This window comes from Prosopis cineraria, unplaced genomic scaffold (genome assembly GCF_029017545.1).
Source record: "Prosopis cineraria cultivar Desert tree isolate PC_DT_omini unplaced genomic scaffold, ASM2901754v1 PC12, whole genome shotgun sequence".
NCBI lineage: Eukaryota > Viridiplantae > Streptophyta > Magnoliopsida > Fabales > Fabaceae > Prosopis > Prosopis cineraria.
This window is the reverse complement of record NW_026555343.1, coordinates 42,250,405-42,263,455: the sequence shown is the minus strand read 5'-3', so window position 1 is coordinate 42,263,455 and position 13,051 is coordinate 42,250,405. Positions and strand designations below refer to the sequence as shown.

Sequence of the window (13,051 nt, the reverse complement as noted above, 5' to 3'; positions counted from 1 at the left end):
TATATTTTTTTAAATAAAATTGCTAAGTCACGTCAAATACAGTGCGCGTTTTACTCTATTTTTTTTTAATTCTTCCTTTCATCAATAAATATGCTATGAAACCATTATGTTAACCAGACGTTAGAACTGTACAAGTGTACATTATTTCTAGTAGTTTGGAGTTATAAGTTATACTATTAATGATGATTTTGTATAACTTCGAATAGTTTTCATAGATAACCCCTCTTGTTTTTGTTATAGGGCATTTTCTGAAAATATTTTCTGTCCTTATATATAAGGCACACTATTTTACATTTTTTTAATATTACTTATTTAAATTATTAACTATTAGAAAGAATATAATATAAATTTAAAAATTATTTCATTTAAATAGGGATAAAATTGAAAGTTTATTATATTTTCAAATCAAGTTAATGAGAAATTCTTGCAAGTATTTAGTGCACCATCCATGTTCCATCCACTAAAAACATGCCATTCATATTGCTGTAAATAAAAATTAATTCTGTCATTAATGATAATAAAAAGAAAAATCAAGAAATTAAATATGTATTTTATTTTAAAAATAAAGTCATCAAAAATAATAACATATAATTTTATGAGATTGAATTGTAATTTTATCGGATTGAGTATGAATGATGTGTGTATCAGGTTCATGCAAAAATTTCTCCAAAGGTTATAACTTACTTCCTTCATCCCTATATATAAAGTGTTCTTTGAAAATATATTTTGTATCTAAATATAATAAGTGTTATGATATTTTTGAATAATTAACCAACTTTTCCCTTGTCTTGAAAAATGGAGGAGATTTTTTTTTTCTGCATAAAAAAATGTAGGAGATATTAATCATATGATGTATCCCCTATCACAATGATATTAACTGTGACATTATTAGAAGGAAAATTAAAAAATTATTGTAATTTTACATGATTTCAATTAAATAAAAACCTTTTATTGTGTACAAAATTTAATTAAAAATATCTTATATATAAAAATGAATGGAGTAATGCCTTTTTTTAATTATGATGAGGTAATTGAATATGTTTATTTTTTTCATTTATAATTGAATATATCTTGTAATAAAGATGGGACGATATATATTGAGTAGATTTTATGATGTCTCTTGGATAAGTGGTAAATGTGTCCCTTGGCTCTCATTTGGTAAACATGAAAAAACAATGACTGTAAAAGGAAAGCCATAAATATTGAAAAAGACCATGATAACCCTATCACAAAATTCTCACCGCCAGGCTAATGGCCATCCCCATATACCAGGCATCTTCCGCCAACAGAGGTGATCAACAAAATCGATTAACACGAAGAGCCTCTTAATTCAGTAACACTTCCCTTTCTTTTAAAAGAAAGAGGTTATGAATTATATATTCAATACAATGAAAAATTGGGAGGACAAGTATGTGTTGTAGGGGGCAGAGAGGTCTTTCCATTTTTCCCCCTCCATTTTCCTTCACTTCCTTTATTCCCATCATTCAAATTATTTATTAAATAATTTTTTTAAATGATAAAATTAATTAATGATGGGGATAGGGGAAATGGAAAAAATAAAGAAAAGAAGTGAAGAGAGGGTAAGTGTGTATGTCTCTTTCTCATTGGGAAATAGTCTCCCTTTTTAGTGAGAAGAGATAGATATGCAAAATTGTGTAGGTGTTTGCATTTAATTCTTTTTTTTTAAAAAAAAAATGATTTATGGCCTGCGGAATAAACAAGATCAGCACCTCATACTGATGGTTCAGATTTCATACATAATCAACAAAATCACCATATATGTTGCTAGAAGAGGATTCAGGAATAATCTATCTGTCTTATATATAATGTATTTTTAACCAAATTTTACATATTAATAAATATTTATTATTTAATTAAACTTACATAAAAATACAATAATTTTTAATTTTATCACTCGTAATATTATAATTAATATCATAATGGTGTTAAAAAAAACATACAATTAACGATCTATTTTATTTTTCAAAATAAAGATAAAATTATTTAATTATTTAAAAATATCATTGTCATCCTTATATTCAAAACAAAATAATTTTTTAAAAAATACTTTATATATAGGACAGGGGAGTAATATTTTCATGGAGATATTTTCTTTCTAACTCTGTAAAAGTGTACGTTTATTTGGCACAAAAAATTGTTAAAAGTAAAAAAGTTAATAGTAAATTTATCTTTAAATAATTTATAAGAGAAAATAGGGATTGAGACAATGTGATGAGAGAAAATGAAGAATTAAAAAATTGAAGAAATGTAGTTTTCTCTCCATTACTTGTTTGAGCGAGAGAATATAGGAGGAATAAAAAATTGTTAATTTCATAAAGTTAATAATAACCTTATCATTTATAAAAAAATATTTTTATATAACAAAATTTAATATTTTAACATATTATTTATATAATTTTGATATGTATTAGTAATTAAGTAAAAATATAATTGTAAATTCTGTTATCTAGTAAAAATTATTTTATTCAATTTAAATTTTTATTTCTTAGATTATTAAATATATAATAATTTAAATTTTAAAGTGAAAGAAAAATTAGGATGAATAGAGGATAGTAATAGGTAAAAAATGAAAAGATTTAAGGATAAATTTAAAAATTAAATTTTTTCTATAAAATCTTTATATTTGGAGTGAAAAATTGAAGATAAAAATATATAAGTTTTATATATCATTTTTCTCTCAATTTATTTTTTCTCTCACTTTTTTCTTCTTAATCAAGTAAAAAAAAAAAAGTCTATTGTTCTCTCCCATTTTTCTCTTCCTCTACTTTTTCTCCCCAGCAAACACAGCATAGGGTAAATTTGTAACGTAAATTTCCACTGCTTTCGGTTTTAGCATATCCCTTCCCTTCCCTTGCCTTTTCTCGCTGATTAGCCATCCCCAACGCCTACCTCTCAAATCAAATCTCTTCGATTTCCTGAGCTCATAGCCCGATACTGAATCTCGAAACCTCGCCATATTGAGAATGGCCGACAATTGTGGGTTCATATCCTGTGAGAAGCTGGATCGCGCCGCCAATTGGCTCGGTACCAGCATGGCCTCCGCCTTCTTCGCATCCTTGGAACGATGCTCTTGTATCAACCTCAGCACCATCGATAACGACGATGACGACGACGCTTCCGAACGCCCTCTCATGCTTACCAAGCCCATTTCTCACGTCGCCTCTGAGGCCGACTCTCAACCTACTGATTCCGCCCACCTTCATCATGCGTGACGATGGTTCTCATCAGTAGCTCTGTCAGTTTTTCTTTTTTCGCAATTCACTGATCTAATAATTTTCTTTTGTGTATATAATGTCCGATTCGCTGCTGGGTTTTCAGTTTTTTTTTTTTTTCGCCCTCTTTCTTTTCTGTTTGCGGAGTTGTAAGGTTATTGTTTATGCCAACCCCTTGAATGTGAATATTTTTGTTTCAACACGTTAGTGGGAAGAGTTTATCCCCAATTTCAGCAATTCTCTCTCCCCCGCCGATTTATTTCTCGTATGATTGGCGTGTTTTGAACAATAATCTCATACCAACGACCTTTTTGTTACCTTACAGAGGAATACGGAGTTTGGAGTCTTTTAAACATATTCACTGGGGTAAGTAATCATGGATGGAGGTGTTAGATCTTTACTTATTTTGCTTGCTTTCAGTTCCTGCATTCGAAATTTGTGGTGATTGATAGCTAGCTTGTTCCTGCACTATCGTAGAATACACTGTGTCAGTTTTGTTTGTTCATTCTTGACATTTCAAGGGAATTATGGAGGCAACGGTGCTTCTACGATGAGTGAATGAGAACTTACATTCTAATAACTAAACAGCATCCATATAATCTTTTGATTCGAATATAAATTATCTTGTTGAAAGTCCCACAGCTCATGAACCCTTTCTCTGCTGCCTATTGCAAGGCATCTCAAGTAAATTATGTGACCTCTGAGCTTACTGCTGCTTGTATATCAATTTTTGGTTTTTTTTTTTTTTTGAATATGAACATGAAATATGCTCATTCAACAGAATGTGAAAACAACACAGGAGACAAAACAAACAAAAAGAAAAGCAAACCAACCACCCTTAATCCACTAATGGGTGGGGTATCAAAAATATTAAAGTCATTGGTAAACAATGGCCTAATTTAGCAAGGTAGTCAGCCATCAAAAGTATTAAAGTTATTGGGTAATTTATGACCTAATTTAGCAAGTAGTCAGTCATCCTATTATCATCCCTATATAAAAAGTTAAAGTTCACAGTCCAATTTCTACAAAGAATCAAATTTATGGAATTGATAATACTTTGAAAGGGGTGACAGCCATGGTTGTCTTTTGTGATTGTTGAGATTGCCTGTGTACAATCACAAAAAACTTCCGCAGTCTTGTACCTTTTTTGTCAACATAACTCAAGACCTTTGAAAATGCCAAACAATTCAGCAATGGTAGGGGGAATATGCCCTAGTTTCTGATTAAAACTCTGAATTCAGGTATTGTTTTTATCCTTCAAAAATCCTCCACATGAACTGTGGCCATCAGTAAGAGTAGACCCATCAACTTCAAGTCTAACTCCCTTGTATATCAATTTTATACGCTCATTCTTAGTCCTGTCTCTTGAGCTTATGGTATTACTCCTGAGAGTCCGGGCTGGATAATCAATTAATTTGCAAAAATGGTTGTGCGTAATTGATTTCTATAATTGCGTGCCTTAGAATTTGATTGAGGATGAGGTGCTTTATATGTGAAATTAACGCGATGTGTCATGGTTGGATGTTGATTTCAAATTTATGCGTGGAAATAATGCTTTGAAATCCTTTTTGTGGGTGGGTCAAGGGGTCCCTAATTCCTACTCTGTTTCTTGTGAAATTATGAACAGAAGAGATGCATGAAGTGGTCATGAAATGACTATACTGCAAAAAGGTTGACCGGAGGTTTTATGGAAAATTTTTTCTCTCACATCTTCCCTGTTGTGAGAAACTCTTACAATTAGTGAGAACCGTTTGAACAGGGATAGCTTCAAAATTGAAGCCTGCAAAGAGTGCTGTGAAATTGCATGTTCACTGTCCTTTTTGTGGCTGATCAATAATTATTGCTGAACTAACATTGGTTCTTCACCTCCCCCCCCCCCCTTTTTTCTGAAATTGAGATTTATCTCGTCTCAGTGCAGCAATTTGCTGCTAAAGATGCTATTCTTTGATTGTTGATGCAAGACTTCCTTTATTGCGTAACAAGTTGCTGCAAAAGAAGGTATTCTTTGATTGTTGAAGCAAGACTTCCTCGAAAGTTCTGAGAAATAGAAAGAAAATAATTTGACATTAAAATTACTACTCTAACAATATGGCTCCAGTTGTAACTTTAATGCTCTAGGCCATTCCGTCATCCCCGGGGGGGAGGGCCATTTGGGCAATTCTGAAACGATTCGCTGGGATTTCTTGAGGAAATACTTGTATTTGATGTGATATGATAGAATGCATCTATCTGTAACCAAGGACAGGAAAAGAAAAGGAATGAATACATTATTCTTTTTACGTTTGATTAGATTAAAAAATAGCAGGAAAAAATTGTAAAAAGTGATTTTCGTGCTCTTAATTAAAAACATTATTGTAAAAAGAAAAAAACTATGACAAATACATATTAGAACTTCATGGAACTTAATTAATACGTAGAAAATATGTAATAAACAATGTCAATCAACTAGTTCTTTTTCTTCTTCCTTAGAAGTACGAATGTTAAAGGTACAAATTATTGCATCAAAACATGGTAGAGACTAGATCCAGTCAAACCAAATTGAACATGGTTGGAGGAAAGGGAGCATTGCGGGTACAGATTGTCGGTGCTAATTGCCAAGTCAGATATAGATGTTACGTCCACACTGAAAATTTAAGAATCTTACGTTGTTAAGAAAAGTATAAAGTCGCTTAATTCGTTAACAAACTTACATGTCTTTTTTTTCATGAAATATATATAACATAATAAAGTCAGATTACAGGATAATTAAATCAAAAGAAAAAAACCAAGACAAGCACTGCAAAACGTCTAACAAAACGGGCTGTAGAATGACATGAGGAGCAAGGCGCTGCAACTTGTAAGGAGAGAAGCAATGACTATAAATTGAGTCGGGTAACCCATGGGTACTAATAAAAATAAATTCAATTGGTAAGGATTTGATTTATAACTTTTAAAATTATGAGATCGAACTTTGTTGTCAATATAATAATTTTTGTGACAAGCATTCTATAAATATTTATATAAGCGTTATTTAAATTTAGAAATATGTCATGGTCCTGTGAATTTCCATGCTCAACTCATTTGAACTTTTTTTTTTTTTAAAAAGAAAGAACGCATGGTTTTCCTAATAGCTTTAATTTTATCTCGTAAAATGTTAACATGTGCGCGTGTGTAGTTTGTTTTATGAAATTTAAAATTTATTCAGCTTAGCTTTAATATTAAAAACTACCGTATGAGGTAGCTTCTGAAAATAATAAACTCAATGAATAACAAAACAAAGGTAAAACGATTTTTTATTTTCTTTAAAACAAATAAATAACTCATATATGCTCATTAACATCTTTAGGATTAAAATAAATTAGGCTTAACAATTGAGGGATTTCCCAAATAAAAATAGTGAATTATTACTTGGCTGTTCTGTTGGGTGTTTGCATTGGAGCATTATTATTATGTCTTCTGGTTTATGAATAAATAACATGTTATTTCAGCTCTGCAGGAACCCACAGCGTTGAAGAGTAGCCGTGAAGCAAAGGGAAATCACTGCCTCAAACTCTCAAATCAATTGTAACATACATACCCTAATTTTTAAATGATATTGTGAGTGCCACTTTATTTATTCTGTATCCAATACCCTGATTTTCGTAATCTTTTAACAAATATTTCAAATGATACTTTAAAAATGATGAATTTCTTTTTGGCAAAAAAATGATGAATTTTGAGTAAAAACATTGAGGTCTCTTTTGGTTATTAAAATGAAATAAAATGAAATGAGTTAAAAAAATAAAAATAAAAATAAGATGATCAAAATGTGAAGGAGATAAATGAACCATATTTATAAGAGAGATAGATAATTTAATTCATGAAAATAAGAGTCATGATTTATGAGACTTTTGAAATGTATGATAATTCCTTCATTTGTGATCTAAAGTATTAAGTTTTATCATGCTTACTATAAAAGAAAAGAAAAATTAGTTCATTTTAGTTTTATTTTTCAATTCATTTTATTTCAATCCTTTCTAATAACCAAACAGAATTTAAGAATTAAGATCACATTTGCTTATTAGAATTGAAAAAATAAAAATAAAATGATCAAAGAATAAGGGAGGTGGATAATTTAATTCATGAAATTGAGAATCATGATTCATGAGATTTTTGAAAGATATGATGATTCTCATATTTATATAATATATTAATAACTTTTATCATGATTATTATAGGGAGAATATTGATTTAGTTCATTTTTATTTTAATTTTTTAATCTATTCTATTTCATTTAATTTTAGTAACCAAATGTGATCCAAGTATGTTTAAGTATTTGATGTATCCTTTGATTTACTACGAGTTTTTTTTTTTTTATTTTAAAAAAGTTAAATATGGTATAGGAAGCCATCCCCATTTGCATTTCCTCCCACTCTGTGCATGGAGGGACTAAGGAGCACTGACAACAACATCACACGCTCACCAGCAGCGTGGTTCCCAAGTCTCTCTCTCTCTTTTCTGACCTTATCTCTCTTTCTCTTTTCTGACCTGATCTCTCTCTCTCTCTATATATATACACACACACTTATTATATTATATTATATGTGCATGGCATGCATCAGACACAATCATCTCCTTGCTCCACCTTTGCACCCACAAAATAGCTGGATAAATTCTCAATTACGCTTTAGGGTAAGACCCAGCAATTATTATTTTCAAGTACACTCACTAGCAGGAAAATACACCAAGTTTACCAAAGTTTATTTATTAATATTTAGATATACTAATACATCTACTTCAAGAGCTGTTTATACAGAGATAGGTCAATAGGAATTCCTCTCATCTCAAAAAAATGCATTTTAAACTAACGTAGAGGTTAATTATAAATAAATATAGTAGCCTTTTTTCCATAAAAATTAGTTATCTGTAGATATTGATCCATGATTAAATTAGTCCACTTAAATGTTTATTTGGAGAAATAAAACTGCTCTCAATCATTAGCTTTTCACACATGTGATCAAGCAAATTATTGGATCATAGTTAGGTTAGGTTAGGTCCTTAATCAAATCACTTCTTAATGTTTCAATAGATATAAACATTTACTCCAACTGAAATTACTTTCAAAATTTCTAATGTTTTATTGAGCTGTCCATAGAAAAGAAGATGCAAAAACAGACAAATGGAAGCATGATGACTAACTGGAAAAAAAGCACTTCACTAAAATAGAACCTATTCATATTTTTTAAGGGAAACAAACTTCTTATTTTCATTTTCACTATGATTAAAAAAAATGCAAGAACTAGTAATAAAGGTTAATCTAACTAGTAAAAATTTAACCCTTAATCTATAAGATTGTAGAATCAAATCTTCTTGCCGATATGAGGACCTTATTGGTGATGATCCATAGATATATTTAAAAGTGTTTTTTGGAACTGAATGCATACTTTAACCCTAGTAAATCCCCAATACCCAACACATTTAAACTTTTTTGTATTAAAAACATGCAAGAATTTTTATACATATAAATTTTTCTTTTAAAAAAAAAATTTACTCTTAAGATTTCAAAACATATAGCCCTCGCACCCTCACGCACTCACAAAACTAACTGAATGAGTTTCTAACACATAATTTCAAAATAACAGCGTCTCTTCTGAGGGTGGCCCCTGTCCCATCACACAATTTTTTGCTTCCTTAATTTATAGTTTAAAATGTTTAAAGATCAAATATATTTCTCAGGATCAGGACACGATATATCTTGTCATTTCTTAATTACAGTGTGGATGAATCGAAGTTATTTGAAATACGTACAAATCAATCTCAACACTTCTTGAGGGAGCGAGTGCTGTAAAATTCACCAACAATGGTGGTCTTGGATGTTAAGGCGTGCAACAACTTTGCTTAGGATTGAGAAGGCAATGCCCACTAAAAGCACAACGAAGGAGACCTACCTTGCTCTCATCTTTTTCCTCAAATACAAAGGCACAAATCAACGTTCTGAGCTGTCTAAATCTTTGTCTTTTCAGAGCTTCATTTAATCTCCTCTTCAGAAATCAACACAACCAACCCCCCCAAAACACAAAAAACTAGAGTCACAAAAGACAATCAAAATATGGTTGCTCTGCGAGTTGAAACCCAAGCACTTTACAGCAACATTACAAGTAAAATCTGAAGGAGAATGCAGCCATGTAGTCCGATTTCCACAAAATGCTTTGCACGAGTCAACTTAGAACAATGATACCATAAAGAAAAAATAATTAGAAAAATCATAATGACACAAAATAATTAGAGCAGAAAGAGAGCAGCAGATTGCGGTGGGTGTCAGATATAAAACATGTTTATAAGCGTGTGTGCCCTCGATATTATGAGTCTAATGACATAATTTGCAATAGAAGATGTTGACAGGAAAGGTTGGGAGAAAAAGATAATAAAACAGAGAAAGTTACGCTGAAATCTTCCCCACCAATGGGGTCGTGTTGAATAATCACTTTCCCAACATCTTATAATCACCAATCCACGCTAGAGGAATCATGAAAGCTCACAAATAGAAGAGAAACTACATAATCTCTTTTTCTATTTTCCTTCCACAAAATAAATCAACCCACAGAGAGACCACCAGGTCTTTTTAAGGGCATCCCTTCTACCTCAAGCCTCCACCTCCAACACTACAACCAAAAATGGCCAACCCGGTCACCTTGTTTCTTCTGGGGCTAAGCGTAATGTCTACTCTCTACAATCTGAAACTTTTGGCAGATGGAAGGTCCGTGGGAGGACCAACCAGGTTCTATGATTTTAAGGTCTAATTTCTTACTCTTTAAGCATGCATTATACACCCATATCCAACATCCATTGGATTGCATTATACTTCATCTCTGTTCAGCTAATGAAGATGGTACTGTCTACAGGTACAAACCAAGAAAGTTACCAAACTCTGCAGCTCCAAAGACATTGTCACAATCAATGGCATGTTTCCAGGACCTGTGGTTTATGCTCAAGAAGATGATAGAATCATCGTTAAAGTTACCAATCAGACACCTTTCAATGTCACAATCCACTGGTAATCCATGTCAAACCTCATGCATAAAACTAACTCTTATATGATTTATGAACACCAGATTGAAATTTTGAAATCTTAGGCATGGTGTTCGGCAGAAGCTTTCATGCTGGTATGACGGGCCATCATATATTACACAATGTCCAATTCAAGCAGGTCAAGCTTTCACGTACAATTTTACAGTGGTGAAGCAGAAGGGTACATTCTTCTGGCATGCTCATGTTTCGTGGCTCCGAGGAACTGTTTATGGTGCCATGATTGTTTATCCAAAGGCTGGGTTCTCTTACCCGTTCAAGATTCCCTATCAAGAGCAAACAATCATACTGGGTAACCTAAAGATGTTCTTCCCACTTTTTTTTTTTTGGGGGGAGGATCACATCCAAAGATATCCTCAGGCATTCTGGGGCTAAATCTCCTCATGTGGCAATCTTTCAAAGGTTTACTTCCCCTACATCAACTTGGAGCATTTAGGATTTTATTTCTATAGTGCTCCCGGAAAGAATTGAACCCAACTTTTCAAAGAGATGCCATCTCCTTCTATGATTTTGAATTGAGTATTTATTTAGGTATGTTTTATGACTACATATAATACTGTTCTTTTGACTTGGATGGTAAAATGGCAGGGGAATATTGGCTAAAGGATCTTGTACAGATTGAACAAGCCACTCTAGCAAGTGGAGGAGCACCTCCAAGACCAGATGCATACACCATTAACGGTCATCCAGGCCCCAACTACAATTGCTCCACTAATGGTATATGAGATGGCAAACAATACTACAATCTGATCATGACGAGGATTGTGATATACTGTTATGTTGTCTAGACAACTTTAAATTACCTCACAGTTGGTTTTAATAATAGTCTCTAGAAAACAAAATGACTGATAACTTTAACCTAGTATAAATATACCTGACTTTACTTCTCTTCTAATATAATCTATCACAACTTGTAACTGCTTGAACTTTAAAGTTTCTGTCTCCGCTTTTCCTTTTTTTCTCCCCCTCATAGGTTTTTTCTCCCAACATTTCAGATGTCCACAAAATTGATGTCATTACCGGGAGGACCTATATGTTCAGACTCATTAATGCAGGTCTAAACACGGAGAACTTCTTTGCCATTGCTAACCACAAATTAACAATCGTGGAAGCCGATGCTGAATACACCAAGCCATTCACAACAGATATAGTAATGGTGGGACCAGGCCAGACAATGATTGCCCTAGTCACAGCTGATCAACCAGTAGGAAGATATTCCATTGCTGTGGCACCTTACAAGTCTGGAAGGATCGTTAATTATCAAAATACTTCAGCCATTGCTTATTTCCACTATATTGGTGCAGCACCTGATAGCTTATATTTATCAGCTAAACTACCTAAACTTGACGACAGCCTGGCTGTCAAGACATTCATGGATGGACTAAGGAGCCTCAATCAAGTCAATGTTTTCAAAGAGATTGATGAAAACTTATTCATTACCATTGGATTGAACGTCCAAATGTGTCATTCAAAGACACCAAATCAAAGCTGCCAAGCCATTAATGATGGTATCATGGCTGCTTCAATGAACAATATAAGTTTCATTCAGCCCAAGCTGTCAATTCTTGAAGCTTATTATAGGAAGATAAATGGATCGTATACTGAAGATTTTCCTGATGCGCCCTCTAAGCTCTATGACTTTGTATACGGGGCACCTAATAACATTCCATACAACACACAGTCATTGAACGGGACCAGAACAAAGGTCCTTGAATATGGCAGTAAGGTGCAACTCATTCTGCAGGACACTGGCACAGTAAACACTGAAAATCACCCAATGCATTTTCATGGTCACAGCTTTTATGTCATAGGTTATGGCACAGGGAACTATAACCCACAAACTGCAAAATTCAACTTAGTGGATCCCCCTTACATGAGCACAGTTGGAGTTCCAGTGGGTGGATGGGCAGCAATTCAATTCGTTGCTGATAATCCAGGTATAGAAATGTAAATGACCGTTTTATTTGTCTTTGTAGCTGTTTGGCTTCACGTTTCTATCCTTTTTCCGCAGGGGTATGGTATATGCACTGTCACATCGACATACACCAATCATGGGGGCTAGGAATGGTGTTTATTGTGAAGAATGGAAAAGGAGAGCAGGAATCCTTACCACACCCTCCAACAGACATGCCACAATGTTAAGACTACCGGAGGATCCTAACAATAGTACTAACTAATGTTGTGGCCTTTCTCCTTCTTCAGGATTCTTTAGCTCTAGCTTCCAAGTGAGCAACATGTGGGGCTAGTCCATTTCTTTAAGAAACATGAGATAACAGATGTAAAGAAGCAAGATTACTTGATTAAAGAGTTCTCTTTTCCTTTAGTTTGAACAAATTATATATGAGCTCGTACATCAGAATTGGACTTAGTTATTCTGACCAAAGTGATACATAGTTATTCTAGCTCTCACAAAAAAAGCACATTGAACTTAGTCAAGAGCTAAGGTGATTGTTGTTAGCCTCTCTGTTGGATATTTGTAGCACCATCAATGACCTGATACTTTCTATGCAATAAGATCACGAGTTGAAAGAGAGTATCCATGGTTAAGCATTATACAGTAGCCTTTACAAAAGATCAGCATTTGAGATATCTCATATGCGGACAGCAGGGAGAAGAAGAAATTATGTAAAAATCATAAAAATAGCAAGTAGATCTTAACAAGGTTAACGTATACCTTCATATTAGCTTTACCTGTTTTGCATGCACCCATTCTCTCAACATATTCCCCATTAAACATCGAGTCTCATGTATCAGCTGCAGCATTTTACATGACA

The 13,051-nt window shown here is 33.0% G+C and overlaps 2 protein-coding genes and 1 long non-coding RNA gene across 3 annotated transcripts; 2 read left to right on the top strand and 1 right to left on the bottom strand.

Annotated features, from left to right (window-relative positions):
• Window positions 1-2,847: 2,847 nt before the first annotated feature.
• Window positions 2,848-3,470, top strand: LOC129287874 (uncharacterized). Its single transcript, XM_054924138.1, has one exon. The coding sequence runs from the start codon at window positions 2,985-2,987 to the stop codon at window positions 3,231-3,233; it is 249 nt and encodes an 82-aa protein (XP_054780113.1). The 5' UTR covers window positions 2,848-2,984; the 3' UTR covers window positions 3,234-3,470.
• A 5,449-nt stretch (window positions 3,471-8,919) lies between these two features.
• Window positions 8,920-11,414, bottom strand: LOC129288517 (uncharacterized). The gene is made up of 2 exons (XR_008588015.1): window positions 9,635-11,414; window positions 8,920-9,413 (listed from the first exon to the last, which is right to left on the bottom strand). It is a non-coding gene; the product is annotated as an uncharacterized LOC129288517 (long non-coding RNA).
• Window positions 9,720-12,600, top strand: LOC129288515 (laccase-6). The gene is made up of 6 exons (XM_054925132.1): window positions 9,720-9,985; window positions 10,094-10,245; window positions 10,325-10,569; window positions 10,866-10,994; window positions 11,273-12,214; window positions 12,289-12,600. The coding sequence occupies exons 1-6, from the start codon at window positions 9,866-9,868 to the stop codon at window positions 12,417-12,419; spliced, it is 1,719 nt and encodes a 572-aa protein (XP_054781107.1). The 5' UTR covers window positions 9,720-9,865; the 3' UTR covers window positions 12,420-12,600.
• Window positions 12,601-13,051: the final 451 nt, after the last annotated feature.

Bases quoted from the DNA above. Each gene is read 5' to 3' on its own strand.
- LOC129287874 (XM_054924138.1), top strand. From the start codon at position 2,985: ATGGCCGACAATTGTGGGTTCATATCCTGTGAGAAGCTGGATCGCGCC.
- LOC129288515 (XM_054925132.1), top strand. From the start codon at position 9,866: ATGGCCAACCCGGTCACCTTGTTTCTTCTGGGGCTAAGCGTAATGTCT. The intron at 9,986-10,093 runs GTCTAATTTCTT...TACTGTCTACAG, and splicing joins CCAGGTTCTATGATTTTAAG to GTACAAACCAAGAAAGTTAC. The intron at 10,246-10,324 runs GTAATCCATGTC...TTGAAATCTTAG, and splicing joins TTCAATGTCACAATCCACTG to GCATGGTGTTCGGCAGAAGC.